Source organism: Peromyscus leucopus, chromosome 8b (genome assembly GCF_004664715.2).
Source record: "Peromyscus leucopus breed LL Stock chromosome 8b, UCI_PerLeu_2.1, whole genome shotgun sequence".
Lineage (NCBI taxonomy): Eukaryota > Metazoa > Chordata > Mammalia > Rodentia > Cricetidae > Peromyscus > Peromyscus leucopus.
This window is the reverse complement of record NC_051086.1, coordinates 91,969,221-91,988,988: the sequence shown is the minus strand read 5'-3', so window position 1 is coordinate 91,988,988 and position 19,768 is coordinate 91,969,221. Positions and strand designations below refer to the sequence as shown.

Here is a 19,768-nt window from a genome sequence, read left to right as displayed (position 1 = left end):
TTGCTATTAGCCAATGTTCCATCAATGTGTGAAATTGAAAGCTAGATCCATCCCACTCTCCACTGTATTCTCATGCAAATCCTCATGTCCCTGAGGGCTCTATTATTTTCATGTTCATTTGGCAGGTGGAAAGTGTTCTTTTCAGCTCCCTAATATGCTTGGCCCAGGATCACGCGGCTAGGAAGTGACAGGAGCGAAGGCTGCCCAAGCTTCCTGACTCACAAGTTCAAAATTCTCTCTCCTTTCTGATGGGACCTGGAGCGCATAAGCCTTATGCCTACTTGGAATTTTGCCTCCAATTCTCATTTTCTTGGCTGCCTTGCCCGAGAGGCTTTTCACGTGGCGACTGGGGAGAGAAGCGAGCCGCGTACAACAGCGGTCACTCCGGAGCGCCACCGCCCCTGCAGTTGCCGGCCACGCGCTCGACACTTGTCCGACCGGTGCGCAGGGAGCCACACACGCGCATGTGCACACTGGGCAGGCTCGTCCGGGATCCTAGCACCGCCCGGGGGAGGGGAGGGACCGGAAGTCAAACTTTGTCTCTGGGTTGCTAAGAGACGGGGCTGCCACAAACTAGGCGGAGGTTCTCTCCAGCCTCTTTCCTTTCCTGGATCCGTTTCAGAATCTCCAAAAGTCAGATGACCATGTCTGATGGCGAAGCTGATACCTTGCGAAGCACTTTTCCCTCTTACATGGCAGAGGGCGAGAGGTTGTATCTGTGCGGAGACTATTTTAAGGCCGCCCAGAGCTTTAGCAATGTGAGTCGCGCTTGAACCTATCACTGCTTCGCCTCCCTTCTTCCCCCTCCTCCCCTTCTCTCTCCCTCCTCTCCTTTTTCTCTCTTCCTCCTCCCCCTCTTCTCTCCCTTCCTCTGCCGCCTCCTGCCACTCCTCCTCCAGCGCCTCCCTTTTTTCCTCTTCTTCCCCCTCTCTTCCCTCCTCCCTCCCTCCCTCTCTCCCTCCCTGTCCTCCACTTTTGAGATAGGGTCTTGTTCTGTAGACCAGGGTGGTCTCAAACTTGCAACAGCCTGAGTGATGACTGCCGGAGTGTGACACCTTCGGAAGTTGGTCTCCTTATGAGCTCTCGAGGCCAACTCCCTACAGTTGAACTCTGGCGTGCTGCAACTCCACTTCCTGGCTCAACACTTTTTTTTTTTTAAGATTGTGTGTGTGTGTGTGTGTGTGTGTGTGTGTGTGTGTGCTCGTGTATGAGCGAGTGCCTGTATGTATGCATATATGTTTGTACATGTGTATAGCACATGCATACATGCATGCCTGGTGCCTGTGGAAGCCAGGAGAGGGCATTGGATCCCCTGGAACTGGAGTTACAGGCAGTTGTGTGCCACCACGTGAGTGCTGGGATCCATACCTGGATCCTCTGCAAGAGCAGCAAGTGCTATTAACCAATGAACCATCTCTATTTTAAAAATAGTCCCCCCATCACCATTTTAAAAATATTTTTATGTGTTTTGCTTCTGCGTGTATGCATGCAACCACATCATGCATTGCTCTTGGAGGGCAGAAGAGGACTTCAGATCCTCTGGAACTGGAGTTACTGGGGGTTGTGAGCAGCTATGTGAGTGCTGGGACTTGAACCCAGGTCCTCTGTAAGAGCAGACAGTGCTCTTAATTGCTGAAACGTCTCCAGCCCCACCCCATCACCAGCAACGTGAGGTCCTGATGATGCCTGATAATCTGTTTTGTGTCTATTATCACTGGTTCCCATGATACACCAATGTCACAAAAGCCCTGGCCTTTGTCCTTTTCTCCCATTTGTCATTTATGTCTGCCAGTTGATGGCATTTAAATGTTTCATGATTACCTTTCTCTTGATAAACTCGGTTTCCCATTATTAGCTGCAGATTGCCTGAGAGGCTAAATGTGGAAGCCACAGAGTCTCTGGCACAGGCTTGCTTGTAAGAAAGTGGTCAGTGAAGTCAGTATATTGTAGAAACCTTACTAAAAATCGCACCATTGCAGCCTAAAGGGGTTGGGAGTTGTTTTAGGATACTAGACAAACCGCCCAGCACAGTGCACGTCTCTGAGGGGGTTACTATTGCGCTCCACTTTATAGATGAGGAAGTTGATACAGAAGTTAGGTAACACGCCCAAGGTCACTGCACTGAACTAGCAGGTGGGGGAGGAAGATCCTCCAAGCCAAACACGCAGACTCCAGTTGCCTGAGGTGCCAGCCTCCACACTGTAAAGTGTTCTTACAACCTTTTCCTTTTGCTGGAAACGTAGTTTAGTTGGTAGAGTGTTTGCTTCCTATGCATGAAGCCCTGGTTTTGATCCTGCTTAAAACTGAGCACCTGGCAGGTAGAGAAAGGAGGAAGAGAGATTTAAGATCATCCATGGCTACTTTGCAAGTTCAAGGCCAGCCTGGGATACTGGAGACCCTGCCTCTAAAAGAAAATAACAATTTCCTTTGCTAGAAAGCACATACCGTATTTTCCTGCTGTGGTAGTGGGACGCAGACCCTCCCACATGCTAGCAATGGCTCTTCTCCTGAGGAACATGACCAGCCCACAGCCTGCATCTAACTTCTTTTTGTTTGTTTTTCAAGACAGGGTTTCTCTGTGTAGCCCTGGCCATCCTGAAATTTGCTCTGTAGACCAGGCTACCTCAAACTCAGAAATCCACCTGCCTCTGCCTCCAGAGTGCTGGGATTAAAGGTGGGCGCTGCCATACCCAGCTCTCCTTATTTCAAATGGCACAGCAGCAGGGCATGGCGGTACTTGTAAGCTCAGTACTCAGGAGACTGAGACAGGAGGATTTCGAGTTTGGGGCCAGCCTGGTCTACAAAGCGAATTCTAGGACAGCCAGAGCTGTTACACAGAGAAACCCTGTCTCCAAAAACCAGAAAAACAAACAAACAAAAATTCTTAAATGGGAGCTGGAAAGATGGCTGCTCTTCCAGAGGACCTGGGTTCAAATCCCAGTACCCACAATGGCAGCTCACACCTGTCTGTAACTCCAGTTCCAGGGGATCTGGCACCCTCACACAGACATGCATGCAGGCAAAACACGAATGCACATAAGATAAATTTTAAAAATTAATTAAATTTAAAAAAACCCTTAAATGAAGTGTCAACCTACTAACTGAACCCAAGATTTCCACAAAGTCGAGCTTCTCAGCTGTTCCCAGTCTTCTGCCTCTTCCCCCTTCAAGAGAAATGATGACCAGATAGGCAGATTGAGTTCAGGAGTCCTGCCCCTGCCCATTCCCCTCTTGCCCTAGAGCAGTCTGGTCCTGGAGCAGCTGAAACAGAAAGCGGAGATGACCCCGCGGCAGGTAGCTATAGGAGAGAAGCCCTCCCATTCTAGGAAAGATAATAGCTGCTTCCTCTTCCTAGAAAAGAAGGAAGGTCCCAGAGAGGGCAGACCCAGTCTGAAGCCCAGGGATGCCTGTCTGGTGCCTGCCTTTCCTAGAATGGGAGGCCACCTCATACACAGCCACCTTCCCTCGGGGCAATGTTCTCTTTCTGTCCTGGCGACTCCAGGACCAGGACAGACATTCATCGCAGCTGTTATGGTCTCAATCAGAAGGTGACAGGACATAGCTGGGTGTGATCACACACACACACACACACACACACACACACACACACACACACACACACACACGTAATCCTAGCATGTGAGGGAGGCTGAAGCAGAAAGATCAAGAGTGCAGGAGCAGCCTCGGCTACATAATGAGTTTGGAGCCAGCCTGGACTGTGTGAGCCCCTGCCTCAAGAAAACAAACTGGGCGGGGGAGAAAGGTACTTTTGGCCAAGCCTGAGGAGCTGAGTTTGATCCCATACCCACCTGGTGGACGGAGAGGACCATGTCTTGCAGATTGTTCCCTGACCTCCACGTGTACACCGTTGCATGCACACAGGCAGACGCACACACACTTAATTAAAAAATAAAATAAAATAAAAAACAAAGATGGCAGGGACACAGGGAGCGAGGGGAGTGCCCATCCTTACACTAGGGACCCCAGATGGCTTCTGTCTTCCTCATGTTTCCATCTTAGTTCCCCCCAAATAGTAATAGTTCTCACTTTGCCACGTTGAAAAAAAAAAGAGGTGTGACGGCACACGTCTATAATCCCCGCTACTGGCCAGAGACTGAAGAAATAAGAGAAGGGCTGGGCATGGGGGCACATCCTGTAACTGCAGCACCCACAAGGTAGAAGCAGGAAAGATGGCGGAGTGTTTGAGGCCAGCCTGGTCCATCTACACAGCAAGCTCCAGGCCAGTCAAGGCTACAGTGTGAGATCACCTCTTCAAACCAAACCAAACCACAACAAAACAACTAATGTGGGGCTGGAGGTGAGGGGGAGAGACTTGGGCTAGGGGTAGAACTCAAAGGTAGAGAACTGGCCGCAATATTCATGAAGTCCTGGGTTCTAATCCTTGCACACAAAAGCTAGTGGGTGAATAACCCACGTTTTAGATGGTCCTACAATCTACTTCGTTTGCGTTAGACTTTGCCATTTGCATTGTGCATGGTACGCAGCCAACTGAGCTTTGCTATTGAGCTTGGTATACACAAACCGTCTTGAAGTTGTATTGCTGGAATGAACTAGAAGGATCTGGCAGAAAATCAGATATCTACAGCCTAGCTGATTCCCACGTCTCAACCAGTGGCTTCCTTAGTAGCCGAGATTCAGCTTTCTCCAAGATCAGCCAACATAGATGTTCGTGTTCACTGAGCAGAGATTGGGTTGGACTGCTTGCGTCTGATGAGACTCAGAGGCCAGTGTTCTGACAAACTGCAGGAGCTGTGGGCTGCCCTTGGGGGCCAGGAGGCTGCCTTGCTCTTCCTGGCATCTGCCCATCAGAGCGCTTCCTTTGCCAGGCTCTTCACCTTCAAAGCGGAGATAAGAACTGCCTGGTTGCCCGCTCCAAGTGCTACCTGAAGATGGGAGACTTGGAGAAATCCTTGAATGACGCTGAGGCCTCACTTCAGAGTGACCCAACTTTCTGCAAGGTGACTGCTGGGTGGGAGGGACTCAGCCTTGCTCTCGCCATTTCCATTACAGCAGACTCTGGCTACTGGTAGTTGAAGAACCAGCTGGGTCACTTAGTGTCTGATGCCCTTTTCTCTTCAGTACTTGCTCCCTGCCAATTGTAGTCCAACCTTGACCTCCAATCTAGGACCCTTTCATTCTACCATCCAGGCCCTTTGAGGTCTTGTCTCTCCACCTGGATTTGACTGTCTTTCATTCCAGGGGATTTTACAGAAGGCTGAGACCCTGTACACCATGGGAGACTTTGAGTTTGCCTTGGTGTTCTATCATCGGGGCTACAAACTGAGACCTGATCGGGAATTCAAAGTTGGAATTCAGAAAGCCCAGGAAGCCATCAACAACTCAGTTGGAAGTGAGTGAGCCTGGGGCTGTGTCCTGTCCAGGAAGGTGTGGGGAAGGTCTAGGGTGCAGAGTGCAAGCAGCTACCACGGGGGAGTCTCACACTTGGGTCTGGCTGTTGCTGAGGTCACAGGTTAAATTCTGTCCGTGGAGTGACCCTCTAGTCCTGCTAGGAGGGCTGCTCTGAAGTTGTCCTTTCTAGAGTCTGAAGTCATGCATAAACTAGAATAGGATCCTGAGTGCAGCTTTTCCGAGGCTGGCTCCTCCCTCCTTGTACAAGTACCAAGGGCTGGCTTTATCCTTCAGCCCTATGGCAGAGGGAGGAGGGAGGTGAGCGAGACTTTGTCCCTGTGGATAGCAGAGCGTGGAAATGGCATGTGACAGTGTCTCCCTCAATCCCAGATCTCCCTTTATTTGCAAATCTGGCTGCCATGGCCTTGGGCTAGTGGGACTGTCTAGTTAGTGTCCAAGAGACACCTTTTGTGTGTTAGGGTGGCTCCGAGCCAGCTTTGCTACAGCCTCCGCCGTCTCCTTGCCAAAGGTAGCCATTTCCACATAAAAGTATGTGCTAGGTCAAGCCTGAGAGGTTTGGCCCAGCTGAGTTCCGCCTGTGTCCTCCAGGTCCTTCTTCAATTAAGCTAGAGAACAAAGGAGACCTCTCCTTCTTAAGCAAACAAGCTGAGGTAAGGGCCTGGTTCTGAGGCCGTGTGTCCCTTCCAAACCCTACTGCCTGGGAGCATTCCACTTCCTCCCGTCACGGGCTGCCAGGAGATTCTGCCCCAGCTCCACAGGAATCTTGGGAACCCGGCTGTGCCCATCCAAGCATATTTCATGGTTCTTAGCCCACAGAGAGTCCTGGAGGAGCAGGACTCTCAGTCCATACCGCATACTCTCCGCTCCCTGTTGAGACCCCATTGGCTGTTGCTCCGTTTTCCAGAGCAAGAAAGCCCAACAGAAGCCTCCACCCGTGAAGCAACTGTCCTACAACACCAAGCACGAAACCAAGCGGAAGGGCTCGCTCAAGAGCGAGAAGACCGTCCGGCAGCTGCTCGGGGAGCTGTACGTGGACAAGGAATACCTGGAGAAGCTCCTTCTGGATGAAGGTCTCAGACCCATCGTGGCCAGTGGGGCTGGGGCAGTCGAAATCCTGGGTGGATGCTGAAGGCACAGCCTGTCTCGGAATGCAACTGACACAGACCTGTGCCTAGGTCGGGTCTTAGGGTGCTCTCACCCTGACTCAAGTCACACGAGACTAGGCAACACGACCGCTCATATCTGAACCCAAGAAGTCCACATTCAGGGTCACTGCTTTTAATTACATGGGCTCCTTTGCCAACTTTCTATCACCGTGGACAGAGCACCTGAGAAGTGCTCTGCAAGAAGAAAGATGTGGGTCTGACACAGTGGCCCATACCTTTAATTGCAGCAGAGGCAGAGGCAGGTGGGTCTCTGTGAGTTTTAGGCCAGCCTGGTCTATGCACCAAATTCCAGGACAGCCAGGGATATATAGTGAGACCCTGTTTCAAAAAAAAAAAAAAAGAAAAGAAAGAAAGAAAGAAAAAGAAAAGAAATACTTATTTTGGTTTAAGTTTCAGAGATTTCATGGTCGGGAATTCAGGTAACTCTGTTGCTTTGAGGTCTGAGGTGAGGCAGAACATTGTCGTGGGGAGCACCTGGTAGGACAGAGGTGGCCAGGAGGTAATGACAGAAGAAGGAGCAGAGATCCCCCTGTTCAAAGGCATGCCCCCCAACAGCCTAACTTTTTCCCAGTAGGTTCCACCTCCTAAAGGTTCTTCCACCGTGTCCCTTAGTACACGGGCTAGGAACCAAGCCAATACACAAGGTCGAGGGAGGGACATTCAAGATGCAAATCATAACCACCGCCATACGCTGTGCATGGGTAACGGAACCTGACGGACAGGTGCTGGGATCTGAGCACATTAGTACTACATGTTCTGAAACGTCACCTGGTCCATCCCCCCATTTCATAGATGAGGAAATAGAATTCACTGAATGTCCAAGGTGACAAGCAAGCTTGTAGTGATGTCATCACTAGAATCCAATCCAATACCCTTCCCATGGCACTTGTGCTGACAGAGCCCTAAAACATAGAGTCTCCACTTAACCTGGGGTGGGGGCATCGCTGTGAACTGATAAACCTGGGCAGGGGTCACCTTGGAAACAAATCCCTTCTCTCCAGAATTGTTTTCTTCCTAAGATCGCCTGTAGGGTTCTCTGCGGGGTTGTGGCACACAGCTTTATGGCTGGCACATCTCCTTGGTAACAGGCCTGAAGGCTTCCTGCTCTCCAGAGGGACCTGCTGTGGAGGGCAGGAGTGGCCTGAGCAGTGACCTTGTATCATTGCTATTGGCTCTAACCTCTGGCCACACAGCAGAGAGAAGGAAGGCACTCCCCAGCAGCTCCCAGCATGCACTTGGCTAGCTTGCTTGGCTCCTGGCTACTTGATGAGGACTGGCAAGTTTTACATTTTTTTTTCCTGAGGACACAGCTTAAAAGGAGGGACCCCCGAGTACAGGCTTCTCAGAGAGTTGTCCAGGTGACCCTTCTTGTCCCTCCTATTTTGCAGGGAAAGGCTTGTCCCAAGAATGTGCCTTTGACCTCCTCCGGGATCAATTAGACCCTTTCCACCGGACTCGCAAACTCCCTCGTTTCCTCACTGTTACCACAACTACCGGCAAAAGTCCTCCCGGGGCCCTACAGCAGGGACTCCCATTCTTACATGTGTGATCTCAGCGATGCCCCCCTCAAAACCCCTTCCCCCACAGACCTCATCAAAGGCACCATCAAGAATGGCCTGACGGTGGAGGACCTCATCATGACTGGCATCAACTACCTGGACACCCGTAGCAACTTCTGGAGGCAGCAGAAGCCCATCTATGCCAGGGAGCGAGACCGGAAGCTGATGCAAGAAAAGTGGCTAAGGGACCGGAAACGCAGCCCCTCGCAGACAGCCCACTACATCCTCAAGAGCCTAGAGGACATTGACATGTGTGGGTAGTGTTCTCAGGGCCGGGGGGGAGGGGGGGCGGGGAGCAACATGATAGCCTGAGCTCTGGGTTTCTGCTGACCCGTGGATGGAGATTATCTGGGTGGAGAGGGGCCAGCCCGCCCACAGTGAGGGAGTCTGCCCTCACCTCCACGTCACCGCCCTCTCTTCCCAGTGTTGACCAGCGGAAGCGCTGAAGGGAGCCTTCAAAAGGCAGAGAAAGTACTTAAGAAGGTTCTGGAATGGAACAAAGAGGAGGTGCCAAACAAGGACGAACTGGTTGGGAACTTGTACAGCTGCATCGGCAACGCCCAGATTGAGCTGGGGCAGATGGTGGCCGCCTTGCAGAGCCACAGAAAGGACCTGGAGATCGCCAAGGAATAGTGAGTGGCCAAGGTCCCCAGGCCTCCGAGCATCTTTGCCGGGGCTGCTCGGAGCTTCCTTCCCGTTTCCTGTCCTGCGGGGCAGGCCTGAGGTGGAACCCAGTGGAAATAGGGGTCCAGTACTCAGGACTAAAGGTAGAAAGCTAACCTACACTGGTAGCTTTGTTTTTTTTTTTTTTTTTTTTTTCCTATACACTGGAGCACAATGGCTCAAAACTCCCATGAGTTCCCAGGGGTCTGGCTCATGGGGATTTCTTTTTTTCTTTTCTTTTCTTTCTTTCTTTTTTTTTTTTAGATTTTATTTATTATGTATACAGTATTCTGTGTGTATGCTTGCACACTAGAAGAGGGCACCACATCTCACTCATTACAGGTGGTTGTGAGCCACCATGTGGTTGCTGGGAATTGAACTCAGGACCTCAGGAAGAACAGCCAGTGCTCTTAACCTCTGAGCCATCTCTCCAGCCCTCTTTTTAATTCTTGTATCAGGCCACAGACATACCCGATGTTTCTAGCATTGGGAGCATAGCAATGCATATATATATATGGATATATATATATATATATATATATCCATATATATAGTTAATTATCTTGGCATGATCAGATTCAGGATGACCTGGGAATTGAACCCAGTTCCTCTGGAACATCAGTCAGTGCTCTTAACCACTGAGCCATCTCTCTCCTTTCCAGATACAGGTTTGGATATCTGACAAAAAAAAAAAAAAAAAAAAAAAATGGCCTAGCCATTAAATTGTAATTGGGATCATGTTAAAAAACACATTGGAGGATGCTAGGGCAGGGGTGTTAGTGTAGCATATTGGCCCTGTGGGAAAGGCTGAGGCTGGAGGAAGCTTCAGGATGGAGTGTGAGAGGGGCCAAGAGGAAGCTGGGTCAAGTCAAGCAGAGCTTTGTGGACCGTGTGGTGACCCAGAGGATAAGGTTGCGGGCCAGTAGATCTGACTGGGCAGTGGGATCTTAGGCTCAGTGGAGTGGGCGCGGCTGTTCCCACCCTGGTGTGGAGGAGAGGACAGATGTAAAGGTACAGGCCAAGAACTTGGGACAATAGGACTGGGGGCCTAGCACAGTGGTAGAGCAACTGCTTAGTGTGTTCAAGGCCCTAGGTTCAGTCAGTTCCAGTTGACACACAGACACAATACCATACACATGTACAGACACACACACACACTACACACAGAGACATACCATACACAGACACATACACACACATACACACCACACACATGGACATACCATACATATGCACAGAGACCTGAGACTGTACCTAATATTCATCCAACAGTGATATCAAGTCTGGCTGAAATAAGCTCTTCTCAACCTGAAACTTCCTCACAGGGGCCGTCACTTTCCAGGCATCCTGGGGTTGTTGTTGTTGTTTAATTTGTTATATATTTATGTATGTACTTTATTCATTGTATATGTGCACTCGTGTGCACATGCGTGCCAGAGAATTAGTGCAATCAGAGGACCAGTTGTTGGAAATCAGTTCTCTTCTCCTACTGTATGGTCCAACAATCGACCTCAGGCCATCAGACAAGCAAGCGCCTCCACCCGCTGAGCCCTCTCCCTGGCCCTGAGCATCCCGGTTCTGCGTCTTGTGGGGTCATTCACGGCTACGGTGTCCACCCGCCCCACAGTTCTGAACTCGTCTCAGTCTCCTGTCACGCTGTGCACCCTGCGTGCTCTTCAGTTGTCCTTCACTGTGACAGAACACCCGAGAGAGCCTAAGGGAGGAAGGGCTTATTTTGCTCCTGGTGTTGGAGGTTTCCATCCATTGAAGACCGGCTCCATCGCTCTTGGGCCAGGCTGAAACATCAGTGTGGAGAGACGTGGAAAGCCTCTCTCTTAACAGCGTGCAGCCAGTGAGCAGAGAGAGAAAGGATAAGAGACTCAAAGGGATGTCCCTAGTGGCCTCCTTCCTCTAGCCAGGTTCCACCTCTCAGCAGCCATTCCGGAAGAACCCACCCATCAGTGACTGTTGCCGCTCTGATCTAATCTTTTCTCTAGAGCGCCATCAAGTGGTGACCAAGCTTTAACGCATGAGCCTTTTGGGGAAACACTTCATGTTCAAGTTGGACCACGGCATTTTTACTCAGTGCCTCAGCCCTTAGCCACAGCTGCTGCTCTTCCTGTTTTGGGGTCTCTCTCTTGCTGTCCCCACAGATTTCCAAAACCCTTTGAGGACTCTCCTTCCCTGCTGACCCACAGGGAAGTACCCAGCATGCTTCGTAACAGTACTGTCAACATCCCCAGAGGTGGGCTCTTTCCAAGACCCAAGGCTTCCCATGTGACAGGCCATCGCTTCCTGGGACATAGCCCCCAGTGGCCTGTGGTGCCACTCCCAGCCTTGGGCACAATGGCTCCTGCCCTCTCCTCACTTAGCCACACCCTCAGTGCCATCCATTCCTGGGCAATGTCTTGTGTGTCTCTAAGGGCTAAGGAGGAGGACCACATATTAGCCGTTCTGTAATGGAGCGAGGGGTAGGATAGACCCAGAGTTGGAGATAGCTGTGTCCTTGGCTCCCAGCTCCGTCACCCAGAGCTGTGTGGATTGAAGCAGCTCCTCCCCTCAGTTTCCTCACCTATACTGAAGGTCTGATAATACCACCTGACAGGGGTCGTGGAGGGTAAATAAGGCTCGTGTGTTCTGAGTGTCTTAATCCCAGCGCTCAGAAGGCAAAGGCAGGTGGATCTCTGTGAGTTCTAGGCCACTCGGGACTGCTTAGTCAGGGTCCGTCTCCAAAAGAGAAAAGGGTGTGTGAGTACCACCTTGGATGCAGCCAACTCCCAGAGGTCTTTTAAGTTCTTCCCTCACAAGTCCTGTATGTTTAACAGACTCCAAGGCATTCCTCTTGGAATGTCCTGGAGCAACCGCACATTTAACCAGTCCCTCCGTTCTCTCCCACACATCCTGCTCCAGCAGTCCCGAAGCCTCAGGCGGCCACTCCCTTGAGGAAGTCCAGGAGGCCCCTGGTACCTCCCCGTGTCCTGTTCATGTCCTGGCCACCCGCCCTGGGCTTCCTGAGCTGGCCTCCCCATGAAGGAACAGCCCAGTGCTCAGAGGCTGCTCTTCCTCACTCCACCTGGCTTTCTGGCCTGAAGCCCTCCCTTGGAAGGATCCCAGCTGTGAGCTCTGCTTTTGCCTCCTTTGGCAGGGAGTCCCTTTCCTCAGAGCTTGCTCTGCCAAGCCATGGCCACTCACTCTTCAGCTTTTAAATTAAGGTGGGGGTAGACATGGGGGAAGGGTATAGAAATCCCACCCCGGTTCCTCCCTGTCAGCTGGTGTCATTTATTGGTTTGTTTGTTTATTTTTGGTTTTCAAAAGAGACAGGGTTTCTCTGTGTAGCTCTGGCTGTCCTGGATCTCACTCTGTAGACCAGGCTGGCCTTGAACTCACAGAGATTCGCCTGCCTCTGCCTCCTGAGTGCTGGGATTAAAGGCGTGCGCCACCACCGCCTGGCATCCGCCGCTATCCTATCGGCCCTTGAGACATTGGGCTTTGGGAAGAGGATCCTTCTCTCGCTATCTGCCCTCACGTAACTTGAGTGCTAAGTGACGGGGTCCACGGCAGTGTTCTTGACTACGTCCCTTCCTTTTTTATTCCTGTATATTTTGAGACAGGATTTCACTTTGTAGCCCAGGCTGGCCTCCACCTCCTGATCCTCCTACCTCTCTCTCCCAGGAGCTGGGATTACAATTACAAGCACAGACCGCTTGGCCTGGCTAGTTCCTGCCTTTTCAGCATCCGCAAACAGGGCCTTACCTGGCAACCTAGTCTAGGTGAGTTCTCTGTGCCCCTCCCTCAGTCTAGCCTCTCACCAGCTAACAAGTGACTTGTCCAAGAGGCTTTCCAGTACTCCATCCCTCGTGTCTTTCTTGGGTGGATGAAGACTTAACCTATGTGCCTTCTTGATGCTGGTAGTTTGTTGTTATTCTTGGTTTTTTGTTGTTGTTTTTTAATTGAGATAGGATTTCTTTTTGTTGTTGTTGTTGTTGTTGTTTTGTGACAGAGTTTCTCTGTGTATTTTGTGCCTTTCCTGGATCTCACTCTATAGACCAGGCTGGCCTCGAACTCACAAAGATCCACCTGCCTCTGCCTCCCGAGTGCTGGGATTAAAGGCGTGCGCCACCACCGTCTGGCCATGATAGGATTTCAAGCAGCCCAGGTTAGCTTGAACTCACCGTATAGCTGAGGATGATTGTGAACTCCTTAACCTCCTGACTGTTGGGATTATAGGTGTGTATCGTCATACCAGGTTTATGTGGTGGTTGGGGATCAAACGCCAGACCTTGTGTATGTCCCCAGCCCTTGCTATTAGTTTTTATTACTTAAAAAAAAATTTTTTTCCGAGACAGGGTTTCTCTATGTAGTTTTGGTGCCTGTCCTGGACCTCACTCTGTAGACCAGGCTGGTCTTGAACTCAGAAATCTGCCTGGCTCTGCCTCCCAAGTGCTGGGATTAAAGGCGTGCGCCACCGCCACCCAGCTCCTCTTTTTTTTTTTTTTTTTTTTTTTTTTTTTTTTTTTTTTTGAAACAGGGTCTCACTGTGTAGCCCTGGCTTACCTTGAACTCACTGTATAGACCAATCTGGCTTCACACTTAGAGCTCCACCTGCCTCTGCCTCTGTAGTTCTGGAATTAAAGGCATAAAGCTATGTACCACCACTCTTGGCAGCTCCCATTAATATCAAGAATAAATTAAGAAAGCACAATGAGTTTACCTGTCACACCACAGCAGAGTACCCACTCTTTGAACTTTTTGGTGGCACTGGAGATCTGACCTGGGGCCCTGTGTATTCTAGGCAGGCTCTAGCACTGAGCCATACTCCCCAGCCCCTAGGGGCCCACGCTGGGAGGGGAAACCTATCTTAGACTGAGAGCAGCTAGTGAAAAGTGTCCTTGTTACATTATCGTGAGGTAAATTCTAGAGGGGAAAATTGTTGGACCAAAGGGACGTCTTTGTAGGCTGTCAACTCTTCTGGAAAGATCCTTATGATGTCCATCTCAGGCTATGGGCACAGACGGGCCTGTGTGCCACAGCCTTGCCAGCCTGGAGATCTTCTGCCTGGAGCCCTGAGTCCCTGAAGCCAGGATCCCGGTGTCTGCCCTTTTGACCGTAATACCCGATTCCTACTTACTGGCTGTTTCTGCTGCTTCTCCCCAGTGATCTTCCAGATGCAAAATCAAGAGCCCTTGACAATATTGGCAGAGTTTTTGCCAGAGTTGGGAAATTCCAGCAAGCCATTGACACGTGAGTAGCATAGACTGCTCCTTCCCCACCCGGGGCTGGGACTTCCCTCCCTCACACTGGGATTCCAGTTTGGGATCATAAAGCCAGGCAAAGAGTCATTAGTAGCCTGGGAGTTGATGCCAGTAATCCTAGTTCCTTAGGAGCCTGGGGTAGGAGTATTGCCAGGAGTTCTGGGTCAGATAGAGCTACAGAGCAAAATCCTATCTCAAGGCAGGGTGGTGGTGGCGCACCCCTTTAATCCCAGCACTTGGGAGGCAGAGGCAGGCGGCTCTCTGTGAGTTTGAGGCCAGCCTGGTCTACAGAGTGAGTTCCAGGACAGCTAGAGCTGTTACACAGAGAAACCCTGTCTCAGAAAAAAAAAATCCTATCTCAAAAAGAAGAAAGAAGAAAGAACGAGGAAGAGGAAGAAGAAGAGGAAGAGGAGGAAAGGGAAGGAGGAGGAGGAGGAGAAGAGGAAGAAGAGGTGATGATGACCGACAACAGGAAGGAGGAAGGAAGGAGGACCAGACTCCTGGCTCTGCTGGGTGACAGTTGACATCCTAGTCTTTGATCCTTTCAGTGCTGGGAATCAAACCCATGGCATATGGAACACCAGTACTCATCCAGCATGTTCCTCATCAACCTTAACAAGTTCTTTTTTCCCCACCCCTGAGCCACCCCCTGAACTGACCGGCCACTTGAAAACATTTCTTCCTTTAAACTGTCTTAGGTCTACAGGTGTTTTGCTTGTTTGTCTGTCTGCACATGCACGTGGTGCCCTGGAAGGCCAAAGGAGGTCATAAGATCACCTGGTACTGGGGACAAATGTGAGCCGCCATGTGGGTGCTGGGAATTGAATCTGGGTCCTCTGGAAGAGCAGATAGTGTTCTTAACCACTGAGACGTCTCTCCAGCTCTTACTAACCACTTTTAAACTCTGGATCTTCTCATTTTTTTTCTTTTTATTAATTGATTTTTTTCATTTATTTTACATCCCTACCTCCAGTTTCCCCTCCATCCTCTCTTCCTGGGTTGTCCTAAACCCTCCCCAAGCTCCACCCCGCGAATCTTCTCATTTAAATGAGTCAGTGGAAGAGAACCAGAATTTTCTCAGCATTTTCAAGCTATCAGAAGCGCCCTGAGTTCTTCTCAGAGGGTAAAAGGTGCCCGCCACCGAGCTTAACAACTCCAGTTTGATCCCTGGCATCCATGTGGTGGGAGGGAAGAACCAACTTTTGTCCTCTTAGCTCCACATCAAGCCATGGCCTCTGTGTGTGTGCGCACACACACACACACACACACACACACACACACACACACATATATACACACACAGTAACAATGTGAAAAATAAATAAAATTAAAGCTAAGAAAATAATTCCTTGGTCTTGCCCCTGAAAATTCTAATTCTTTTGTCTGTTTGTTTTGTTTTGATTTTTGAGATAGGATTTCTCTGTGTAGCCTTGGCTATCCTGGTACTTGCTCTGTAGACCAGACTGACCTCAAACTCACAGAGATCCACCTGCCTTTGTTTCCTGAGTGCTGGGATTAAAGATGTGCGTCATTATTACCCAACCGGAAATTCTAATTCTAAGTTGAAGGTCAGGACTCAATAACTCACTCCCCCCCCCCCCCCCAGACAGGGTTTCTCTGTGTAGCTTTGCGCCTTTCCTGGAACTCACTCTGTAGACCAGGCTGGCTTCGAACTCACAGAGAGCCGCCTGCCTCTACCTCCCAAGTGCTGGGATTAAAGGCATGTGCCACCACCGCCTGGCTAAGAACTCACTTTTTAAAAATACTTATTTAGTATTAGTGTGTGTGTGTGTGTGTGTGTGTGTGTGTGTGTGTGTGTGTGTGTGTTACGCATCACGTGGGGCTGGGGAGAAGGCATGTGTGTCCCACTAAGTACATGCGGTGGCCAGAGGACAACTTTGTGGAGTCATATCTCTCCTTCCACATGTACACTGGTTCTAGGATCAGACTCAGGTCACCAGGCTTGTGTGTGGCAAGCTCTTTTCCCATGGAGCTGAGTCAGCAGCTGGGAACGCATTTCTAGGTGACTCTTAAGTTTGGAGCTGTAGACCAAGCAACCTTGGACACTTCCTTAGAGGCTCTTCCGTGACTCTCTGTGACTGTGTCGAGTCTCTGGGAACAGTATCGCAACTCTCCAGATGGCCTAGTTGAGGTCTAACCTGGGGTTGGTTATCTGCTCAGTGGGGTGGGTGTGCATAGCCCTAGGGAGCCGCAGATGTGGCCCAGACGCAGAGCCAGCTCGCTGGGCGCAGCCACTCTTTCTGGAGAGACTCTGTCCTTCAGACCTTTAACACTTGGTCACCTAACATCCTTCCTCATCACTTGACTTGGTCTCTTGGTGCCTTTGGTGTCTGTGTGCTGAAAGAGGAGTATGAGAGCCCACCTACCTTCAGTGTTTTCTTTTTTTGTTTGTTTGTTTTTGTTTTGTTTCTTGAGACAGGGTGTCTCCGTGTACCTTTGTGCCTTTCCTGGATCTCACTCTGTAGCCCAGGCTGGCCTTGAACTCACAGAGATCCACCTGGCTCTGCCTCCCGAGTGCTGGGATCAAAGGCGTGCGCCACCACCTACCTTCAGCGTTTTCTTTAATGATGCGTTTCATAATAAATACACGCTTACTGTTAAAATCCTAATTCGGGAAATAAAGGTAGAGGGAAAAAATTAGAACCGCCATCCAAAGATAAATATCTGTTTTATTTATTTACTGTGATAAAAGTCTCACGTAGGCCGGGCCGGCCTCGAAGTCTCTTTGTAGCGAAGGACGACCTTGAACTTTGGATTCTCTTGCTTCTGCTGTCAGACTGTGCCGCCGCCGCCACTCTGCTTTCTGTGGCGGTGAGGCCGTACGCAGGGCTTCATGCGTGCTAGACAAGCATTCCACCAACTGGGGCCCAGCCCCAGCACTGCGGCTTTGGAGACAGGCTCTCACTATGCAACCCGCGCTGGCCGTGAACTCGCCTTGAGGCTGAGGCGGCCTCAAGCGCTGGGGTTATAGGGGTGAGCTACCCCCTGACCCATACTTCTTTTCCTTCCAAGCTTTCTTTTCTGTGTTGCTTTTCCTCTCGTAGAATTTTAGTTAGCTTTTTTTTCTCTCCAGTACTGGAGCTTGAACTTAAGTCCTTCCGCATGCTAGGCAAGTGCTATGCCGCTCACTCAGATCCCCAGCCGCCTTTTTTCCTTTTGATTTTGAAATTCGGCTTCTCTCAGTGGTTCAGTCTGCCCTGGGATTCACATTCTCTTACCTTCTCCTCCTCAGTACTTGGATTACAGGTCTGGACCACTGTGCCTAACCTGTAATTCTGAAACATTATTTTTGTGTTATTTCAGTTGCTTTCATTGTTTTTTTTTTTTTTTTTTTTTTTTTTTCGAGACAGGGTTTCTCTGTGTAGCTTTGCGCCTTTTCCTGGAACTCACTTGGTAGCCCAGGCTGGCCTCGAACTCACAGAGATCCACCTGGCTCTGCCTCCCGAGTGCTGGGATTAAAGGCGTGCGCCGCCGCCGCCCGGCAATTGTTTTGTTTTAATATGTATTATGTATACAGTGTTCTGCCTGCATATATGCCTGCCCACCAGAAGAGGGCAACAGATCTCATTATAGATGGTTGTGAGCCACCATGTGGGTGCTGGGAATTGAACTCAGGCCCTCTTAGCCTTCTCTCCAGCCCTGGTTGTTTTCTTTCTTTCTCTCTCTCTCTCTCTCTCTCTTTTTTTTTTTTTTTTTTTTTGGTTTTTTGAGACAGGGTTTCTCTGTAACTTTGGAGCCTGTCCCCTGGCTGTTGTCTTACTGTTTATTTTTTGTGGCTCTGGAATTAGTCTAGGGTCTCATGTGTACTAGGCAATTGCTCTAGCCGCTAAGCCACGTCCCCAGCCTCGGGTACTCTTTTCAAACATTATTTTTTAGTGGGCCAAATTTGATCCCACACATGTTACCAAAATAGCTTTGGCAGTTTGGAAATAGGTTGGTACTCACTAATTCCACTCTGGACAAGAAAGAATGAGTTTTGTTCTGCGCCCACAGGAAGCCCGGACTTGCGGTGGCCGAGCGCAGAGTTGGGAGGGAACTAACCCTGCTTCTTCTCTCCCAGGTGGGAGGAGAAGATCCCTCTGGCCAAAACCACACTAGAGAAGACCTGGCTGTTCCACGAGATGGACGCTGCTACTTGGAGCTGGACCAGGCGTGGCAGGCCCAGAGCTACGGTGAAAAGTCTCAGCAGTACGCCGAGGAGGAAGGGGACCTCGAGTGGCAGCTGAACGCTAGTGTTCTGGTGGCCCAGGCCCAAGGTACGGGCTCAGAGACTCCCATCCTCCATTTCTCCTGGTGTCACGCCTGGCTACTTACTGCCTGTGCAGGAGAGTCCCGAGAGCCGAGCCTGCCGTCTGTGTTTCCATTCTTACCTTCATTTTGAGAAGGAGGCCAAGCCACTCCATCTTTTGTTTGTTTGCTTCTCTATTTGCTTGTTTTAATGAATTAATTAATTTCCTTTCCCAAGGCAGGGTTTCTCTGTGTGGCCCTATTTGTCCTGGAACTCACTCTGTAGACCAGGCTGGCCTCAAACTCACAGAGATCTACCTGCCTCTGCCCCGAGTGCTGGGATTAAAGGAGTGCACCACCACTTCCCAGCTTTGTTTTAATTTTTTTTTAAGATTTATTTATTATTTTTAAGAGTTACTTATTATATATACAGCCTGCATATATTCCTGAACAACAGAAGAGGGCACCAGATCTCATTACAGATGGTTGTGAGCCACCATGTGGTTGCTGGGAATTGAACTCAGGACCTCTGGATGAGCTGTCAGTGCTCTTAACCTCCGAGCCATCTCTCCAGCCCTTCTTTTAATTTTTAAATAATATTTTTATTAGTTCTTTCAAGATTTCACACATGTATTTTTACCTGCTCTCCTGCAGTTCCTCGCAGATCCAACACCACTTCCCTCCCCACCCAGCTGTGTGTTGTCTTTTTGTTCTTAACCCACCGACTCCAGTCTGTGCTGCCCAGCTACCCTCCCGAGTGGGGCCTGCCCTAGAGTGTGACCCACCCACCAGGGGGTCACACCTTTAAAGAGAACTGACTTTCCATTTCCCAACAGCTATCACATGCCAGTAGCTCCCCAGCTAGGGATGGGGACTTCATGCCACCTCTCTCCCTCCACGCTGGGGTTTTGTGTGGCTTGCGCATGCTGTCTTAGCTGCTGTGACTTTATCTGTACAACTGCGATCGCCTGCGCTTGCTTACCAGTCACCTGGTAAGGCTGCGAGGAGTGAAATCAGGTCAGGTTGGCGGGACCACTGCACAACTGAGGCTGTGACCATTTTATTGAGAGCAATCAAGACTTTTTATACCTTTATCAGAAACAGAATGTAATGCCAATTGCCAGGGTCCACACAGCTGTCGTTGCCAAGGAGCGGTGAAGTTTGCAAGCTGTACAGGGTGTACAAGATCAATGTCGAAGACAGATTGTCCTGTCAAGACTTCACGCTTCCCTGACTACTAAGGGAACACACAGAGAAACACAAAGCAGTCTGAACGCTTCCCTGCCTGGGGGAGTGCATTGGTCTCTCAGGAACTGGAAGGCACATTGCCCCAGGAGCCATGGACTCTACCCTGAAAAAAATCTATGACATATGCCTCTCAAGGCAGCTAGGCCAAGCCAACTCCATGGTTCTCTGCATGCAACTACCCTGTTGTATCTAGAAAACACTGTTTTCTTGATGTCACCCATCTGGCTCCCACAGTCTTTCT

At 50.1% G+C, this 19,768-nt stretch overlaps 1 protein-coding gene across 1 annotated transcript in view; it reads left to right on the top strand.

Annotated features, from left to right (window-relative positions):
- Positions 1-548: 548 nt before the first annotated feature.
- Odad4 (outer dynein arm docking complex subunit 4) overlaps positions 549-19,768 on the top strand; it is a 42,704-nt gene continuing 23,484 nt past the window's right edge. The window contains 10 exon segments of the mRNA XM_037201032.1: positions 549-758; positions 4,848-4,979; positions 5,221-5,371; positions 5,980-6,041; positions 6,296-6,461; positions 8,145-8,369; positions 8,541-8,748; positions 13,934-14,020; positions 18,113-18,171; positions 18,174-18,308. Coding sequence (XP_037056927.1) covers positions 639-758; positions 4,848-4,979; positions 5,221-5,371; positions 5,980-6,041; positions 6,296-6,461; positions 8,145-8,369; positions 8,541-8,748; positions 13,934-14,020; positions 18,113-18,171; positions 18,174-18,308 — 1,345 coding nt within the window. The 5' untranslated portion in view covers positions 549-638.